Source organism: Cyprinodon variegatus, unplaced genomic scaffold (assembly GCF_000732505.1).
Source record: "Cyprinodon variegatus isolate N-32 unplaced genomic scaffold, C_variegatus-1.0 Scaffold1195, whole genome shotgun sequence".
NCBI lineage: Eukaryota > Metazoa > Chordata > Actinopteri > Cyprinodontiformes > Cyprinodontidae > Cyprinodon > Cyprinodon variegatus.
The window spans coordinates 194,322-201,644 of NW_015151648.1; the positions used below are offsets into that span (position 1 = coordinate 194,322).

The following is a 7,323-nucleotide window of genomic DNA, read 5'->3' on the forward strand; positions in this document are numbered from 1 at the left end:
CTAGTGACCAATAACCAGCAGCTCACTAGTGACCAATAACCAGCAGCTCACTAGTGAGCAATAACCAGCAGCTCACTAGTGACCAATAACCAGCAGCTCACTAGTGAGCAATAACCATCAGCTCACTAGTGACCAATCACCAGCAGCTCGTTTTCCCACAGAGTCCATGTGAATCTCACTGATTCTGAACAAGACGGAACAAAAATCCGGAGGAGGAAACGGAAAGTTTGACTGACTGAGCTCCCAAAGTAAAGATCAGGTGGAAACAGCAAAGAAGCAGGAGGAGATAAGATGACAAAGTAAATAAGTTATTGGAACAGCAGCAGCTGTGAGACGACCTGGAGGGAAAAGGAGCTTTGAGGCGACGGTCTGGGAGGAGTTTCCTTCTCTGTCACCTGATGCAACCGTTTCCATTTTTAAACATAACTCTAGTGATCAAGCTTTTGAACTTTTCTACCTTATTAATTAAAGGTCGTTAATAAAGATGCATGTAAACAATTAGAGGCATGGAGAGAACTGAAAATGAAACTTTGAAAAATGTTTTAATCAAAAACGGTTTGTTTTCTCATATTTTATTCTTGTCTTTTTATATATATATATTTTATTTTTCTAGCTTTATATTTTGTTTTATTTATAATTAATATTTTTCAAAAGGTTCTTTTCAGTTTGAGTTTTGCATTCCTTGGAAATAGTGCTGAACGGACGGCGTTCTCTTCACCTCACTTTTAACTCAACTAATTAATCCAGAAGAACTGAGATCTGTAAAATTAAATCTGAAAAGAAGACAGTGTGTAAAGGTCAAAAGTAACATTGAAATATGCAAACAATTTGAAACCAAATTTGGGCGGTCTTCTCCCTTTTTTCCTCCAAGCTGGGGTCGTCTACCAGGAAAACCAGTTAGAAACGTGAACGGGTTGGTGGTGACCAGTGGGCAGAGCTCCACCACTACAGGAACCCAATGGAAAGTTTATCTAGAAATGTTGGTCTAACGTTTCCTCCCTTTGTCTCTTCTTTATCAAGCCTGTTGTCGTCTCTATCAGCCCTCCTCACCTCCACCCTCATCATCTCCGTCGTCTTCGCCATCATTCCACTCTGTCACCATGTGGTTCTGCTGGCCGTCGCTATGGGCGTGGCCGGAGCGGCCATGGGCGTCATAGACACCATTGGGAACCTGCAGCTGGTGAAGCTCTACCAGAAGGACTCGGCCATCTTCCTGCAGGTCGGTTTCCTTTCGCTCTTTGAAACGATCAGTTGAATTGGTCTCTCTGTTTATCTACATCCAGCCTAGTATAGAAATGAACCTGCAACAGCTTCTAGGGAAGTATTTCTACACCTTAAAACTTGTCAACAATTTAATCTTTGAGGCGGGTCATAAACCTTTATGACCCGCCTCTCAGCCACTTGGTCATTCTAGGGTCATAAACCCCTCCCCCATCTGTTTCTGCTCTGTGAATAAAAGACTCTGCTGTTCTGTTGGGGGTCAGATTGATGCTGGGATGTGAGCAGCAGCGTTTCTCATTCCTGCAGGAAAAGCTCTGTTTAAAAAATCCTTTGTGCTTCAGATTCATTTTTGTCCTTTATGAAATATGATCTCACAATATTTGGAATCTAACAATTAAATATCCCATAAATCTCTCGTGTTTGTAACACGAGAGATTTTGCCAATCTGAAGTCGGCAGAATGTTAAGTCGCACTGAAAGGAGAGAAATTACGGAAGACGATTAGGGCCACTGAAAAAAGAAACAAAAAGTTAACTGATTTTTAAATTTTATTTCAGTTTAACATGAGAAAAAAGTCAGAATGCTGACTTTTTTCTCATGTTAAACTGAAATAAAATAAAAAAAAAAATCAGTTTACTTTTTTTTTTTTTCAGTGGCCCTAATCCTCTTCCGTAGAATCTATGAAGCAAGTTTTGATTTTCTATTTTGTCTTAAGCCTTTAAATCCTGCAGGTTTGACTGAGCGGTTCTAAACAGGAGCTGCAGGAACAGCTTCCACACTGCAAAAACCATCTAGAAATAAGTAAAACAATTCTTAAATCAAGGGTATTTACCCTTAATTTAAGCAGATAAATAAGATGATTTTCCAATGGAACGAGTATTTTTACGCCTTAGTTAATATGCACTTGAAATAAGACAAAGCAATTTTTTTTCTTATTCTAATTGTAAATTATCTAGTTCCATTGGCTCCTCCTCATTTTAAGAAAAATGCAGTTAATTCAAGCAAAAATTACTCATTTAGATTTAAATTTTTTGCAGTGCAACCTTTATTGAAACGTCAGAACTGAATTCAAGGAAACTTTAGATCTCCTCTGATTGTTGCTAATTATAATAATTAGATTAAATTAGATCCTTTATAAAATTGATAGTTTTTTTGATCAATAATCAGACAGCCAAAGGTTAGATTTACACTAAATAAAATCTTTTCCACTTCAGGAGTTCTGGATAAAGTTTTTTATCTTAAATGCAAAATGTTTATTTATAGAGTTTTTACAATCTTGTTATAATTCCTGCTGTTAGTGAGTCACTCTGGCAGCTGGAGGCGGGTCATTTCATTGCAGCAACAGGACTTTTTTGCTCTCTTCATCCTCTGACATGGGAGCCTTTTGCATCTATGCTTCTTTTTCTATGTCTGCTTCTGTCTCCTTGAACCCCAGTGGGCCTCAGCAGATGGCCGCTCACACTGAGCCTGGTTCTGCTGGAGGTTTCTTCCTGTTCAAAGGGAGTTTTTCCTCTCCACTGTCGCTACAAGCATGCTTAGTGTGAGGGATTGCTGAAGAGTCAATGAGTCGATGCAATCAGCTGGTTTTCCTTAGATAGAAAACTGATGTAGGTGGGGGAGGGGCCTTTCTATGATTTATTCAGGGGTATCAGAGTTAAAGGGGTTAGATAAAATGGGAGCCACACTTTCCAGATTTTATTCAACAAAATAAAAAACCTTTTTCATATTTTTCTCCCTTTATTCTTAAATATTCCATACTTTGTGTTTCTCTACAGCGTTTGCAGAGAACGTGTTTAAAAAAGATGATAGATTTCTACTTCCTGTCAGTCTCTGAAGCAGCCATCTTGATGTGTCTCTCTAGGCGTTGCATTTCTTCATCGGCTGCGGCGCCCTGGTGAGCCCCCTGGTGGTCGACCCCTTCCTGGCAGAAGACAGCTGCGTCCTCTCAGCCAATCGCACGGCCAACTCGTCGTCCTCGGACCTGGAACACCTCCGTAACACCCTGGCTGGGCACGGAGCGGCGCTGCACAACGCCTCCTGGTACCCTCTCTACACGGAGGGGGTCGTGGTCACCAGGGTGTCGTACGCTTTCTGGATCATGGCTGCTATTAATGTGAGTTCCTGTCAGCAGAACGTGCATTTTCCTCGTCATGTTGGTCAATGTTCTCTATGGCAGGTTCAGCAACTGAGGGATCCGACTCCAGCGTGATCAACCGGCGCCGTCAATCCCGGTGCAAACGCACGCCGCTCATCTGCAGTCTGGACGCTGCGGCTCTGGCTGCAGCGCTGAGAGGACGGGACGGGGGAGGCGCCCCACAGCGGACACCAGAAAAGTTGCCAGATTTGTCGCTAGTTGCTTGAGGGGTCTGAAAAGTTGCTAATTATAGCGACAGAGTCGCTGAGTTGGCAACGCTGGCTGAGTCAACCAAGGCACCTGAAGATGCTAAAGTCATTTCTGTAGTTCTTTTGTTTTTGTTTTTTAATATTTTCAGTTCTTCAGTGTTTAGTCCTGTTTCTCTCCTATAGGCTCGCTTTTTATTTCAACCGTTTTCTGGTTTTTTTCACGTGAAAACCAGCGTAGAGCTCGTCTGCTTCAGTTTCTAAGCTAAACGGATCCACCTGTGGAGAAATGAGCAGAGTTCCTTTTCCTGCCAAAGGAATCAGATCAGAGCTGCTGCTCCTCAGCCTCAGCAGACTCACCTCCCCGTCCCTCACCTGGACATCCTGGTGGTAGAAGGTGTGTTTTACGTCCCCAGGAGAACAACAGGACTGACGGCGATTTATCCTCCCATCCCTGCTCCTCTTGGCGCAGCGCCCTGCATGTTGTTTAACTCTCCTGTTCCAGAGGATTGATGCAAAGCTTCATCTAAACGTCTGAAAGATGTAGGATCAGAGATGAAGGGTCAGTTCTTAGTTTTTCTGTTCAGTCTTGATCTCAGCCTGGATCTCCACCTTTTTCCATATCAGACGGCTTCATTTTCACTGTCGGCCATTTATGTCTTCCAGGTCAAAAATCAGCAGGAAATCATAAAGAAAAAACCAATAGAAAATGTAGCTTTTCCACTAAAGCAGATTAGAATCAAAGTAGAATTCAGTTGTTTTTCATCACTTGTGTGTAAATCTAGTTCAGGCTCTGCAGAGTTTACTGAGGCTCTTAAAGCCAAAGTGGATTATTGCATTAAGCAATAATTGAAGCTGCGCCGCTGTGAGGAACATGGGATACTCTGGATTATTCACAGAGAGCTGAGATGTTTCTGCACAAAAAGACGACCCAAATAAGAACGTGGATGAATTCCCATCATCCATTGCAGAACTTTTCACAGCTGGTCTGTGTTTCAGACGTCAGTTAAAGCAGTTAGTTGCTCTCCTGTCCGTTTGAACAGGATCTGCAGGATGTGAGGGAGCCCATCAGGTGACAGGAAGTGTGCTTAGTTATCAGAGTAAACAGTGGTGTCTCTGTGTGTGTGGGCAGCTCCCAGTGCCAGCCGCTGTCCTCGCATTGATGTTCCATGAGAGGCTGGTGTCCTGCTCCAGGGGGAGCCCCCCACTGCTGGACAAGGAGTCCCACACCAGTTCAAGCCCCACAGTCAGGGACGCCTGTCCAGGTGACGTCTCTTTCAAGCTCATCCCCCCATTCCAGTGCTATCTGTAGCTCTGCTGCTATAGGCTTAGACTGCTGGAGGACATAGGGACCCCTTTTTCATCATTCTGCTTCATTCTATCTCTATTCTCCCACTCTGCAGAATCTGTTAGTTCAATCTCTAACGTTCTGCTCTCTCTGCTTTTTCTCATAGTAGCTTCATCTGGTCTGTTCCTGTTTGGCTGTGACTCCATCCTGGAGAGAAATATCAGCTGTGCTGCTGCCATCAACACCTTTGTTTCTAGATGTTGGAGCTTGGCCTGTTTTCCAGTGTAGTCCTGTTTCTCTGACTGTGACTAACTGGATGTGCTCTCTTCATGACAGTTGCCTTTTGTATCTATGCTTCTTTTTCTATGTCTGCTTCTGTCTCCTTGAACCCCAGTGGGCCTCAGCAGATGGCCGCTCACACTGAGCCTGGTTCTGCTGGAGGTTTCTTCCTGTTCAAAGGGAGTTTTTCCTCTCCACTGTCGCTACAAGCATGCTTAGTGTGAGGGATTGCTGAAGAGTCAATGAGTCGATGCAATCAGCTGGTTTTCCTTAGATAGAAAACTTTGAATCAATCTGACTGGGTGATCTGGTTGATCTGGATCTATAAACCTGAGATGTTGTGAATTGGAGCTATAGAAATAAACTGCATAGAATTGAACTGAATTGCGACACACAAACCTGTCATTTCTCTGCAGGATGCGGGGGGGCGTTGGACTTCCTCCGAGGTCATCCTGCTACTTTCTTCATCATTCACGCCCTGGGCGGAGCCATCGTCTTCATCACCGATGGAATTATAGTGAGATTATTATTATTATCGTTTTAACTGATGATTAATGAAGTTTAGATATTTCATTCGCTGATCTTTAGCATAGAACCTGTTTTCGATGGCGTCATGCTGTGGGTCAGATGATTTCTCTCACTGACGGCGCCCCCTGGTGCTTAGTCAGCTCTGAACCAGGCTCGGCGTCACTGCCTCGGTTGCCATAGTAACCGAGTCAGACTGGGGCACCAAGCTAAGCCTGTTAAATGAAGCACCAGTGAACCGCGCTGCGCCTGCACTGGAACCGCCCACTTCCTCCCATCAGGGGCAGAACGCCATCATTCCAGCTGAAGTGGAGAAGAAGAAGAGAGTCAATATAATTCATTAGAAATGAATGCTTCATATATTTGCCTTCATGTTCTAAAATATAAAATTAAAACTATGAATTCGTCTGAAAGTCTCGTTCTTTGCTAAGTTACGAGTTTCGTAGGTTTTGAGGGAGAACGATTGAAGGTTTGAATTTTACCTCAGATTTATGCCTGACCTTTGACCTCCGCACTAATGGATGCAGCTCCGGCTCTAAAGTTCCATTTCCACTCCCGTCTGAAAACCGATCTGTGCTGAGTTCGGTTCCTTACGACAGTTCCTCGCCTCCTAGTGGCGATCTACGGTACTACTGCTCTGTAGAGGGAAACAAGCAAACCAACATGGCGGCGCCCGTAACAGGTAGTTTGCAGCGCGTCAGGCGCAGAAGGCGGCCTTTGATGAATTTACTCGACAGAGTCGGCTTTTCAGTTCTGCGTTCCAGTTGTACTCAACAGTTACCATGGTTACCGTGCTCAGACCGATCCCGGTAGTGGAAATGGGCCAGTCTCTGATCTTCAGTCTCTGATCCTAATAGTTTTAGCTCATTCGTCTGTTATGTAGCTAAGGATGCACACAGCATGATGCTGCTACCGCCATGTTTGACAGCGGGGATGATGTGTTCAGGGTGATCTGTTTTTTCTGCTTCCAATTTAAGGTTTTCCTTTCTGTGCTGTTAGATCTTCTGGAACTAAACCTGCTGTTTGTTTACCTGCAGGGCTGCTATGCCGGCTTTGTCTACACCTACGCCGTGTCCCCCCCCCTGCTGATGGGTCATAAAGCAGCAGGCTGTCTGGACAGCATATTTTGGGCTTCGATCACAGCAGGAAGACTTTGCTTCATCTTCGTCTCCTACAGATACGCGCCGCCTGTGCTGCTCACCGTCAGCCTGGTAGGAACACAAACTGAAAGGATGGATCCTCTTTAGAAGCAACAGAGTTAACATGAAGTCCAGCAAAGGTCTGACTTGGTGCTTAAAGCAAACATTTGACTTGGTTGGGAATGTAAATAGTAGGATTAGGTGTTTCAGGATACGACCAGCCGGGTGTTCAGGCTCCACATCATGTTTTATATTCTTTTCATAACCTTCTGGAAACATGAATGATGGGCGGGTCCCTCAGCAGAAAGCAGGAGGTCAAAGTTCAACAAAGAAACTTTAGATGTTGTTTTTTCTTAAAGTGAAGTTCCTGATCAGAGCGTGATGATGTCACGCCATGCTCTGATTGCTGGAAGGTGAATCTTTCCTTTTAGAAGCTGCTGAGTAACAATTCAAACTGAAGCTTCCTGCTTCCTGCTCCGCGTCAGCAGATACAGGCTGAACCTGCCGGCCGCGTCCATCCACCCAATCAGCC

At 44.3% G+C, this 7,323-nt stretch overlaps 1 protein-coding gene across 1 annotated transcript in view; it reads left to right on the forward strand.

Moving 5' to 3' along the window:
- The first annotated feature begins 291 nt into the window (after nt 1-291).
- The window catches only part of LOC107102062 (major facilitator superfamily domain-containing protein 4-A-like), an 11,041-nt gene continuing 4,009 nt past the window's right edge, over nt 292-7,323 (forward strand). Inside the window, exons 1-6 of the mRNA XM_015401224.1 lie at nt 292-299; nt 1,021-1,219; nt 3,082-3,333; nt 4,693-4,825; nt 5,544-5,644; nt 6,690-6,863. Coding sequence (XP_015256710.1) covers nt 292-299; nt 1,021-1,219; nt 3,082-3,333; nt 4,693-4,825; nt 5,544-5,644; nt 6,690-6,863 — 867 coding nt within the window. The remainder of the gene's footprint in view (nt 300-1,020; nt 1,220-3,081; nt 3,334-4,692; nt 4,826-5,543; nt 5,645-6,689; nt 6,864-7,323) is intronic.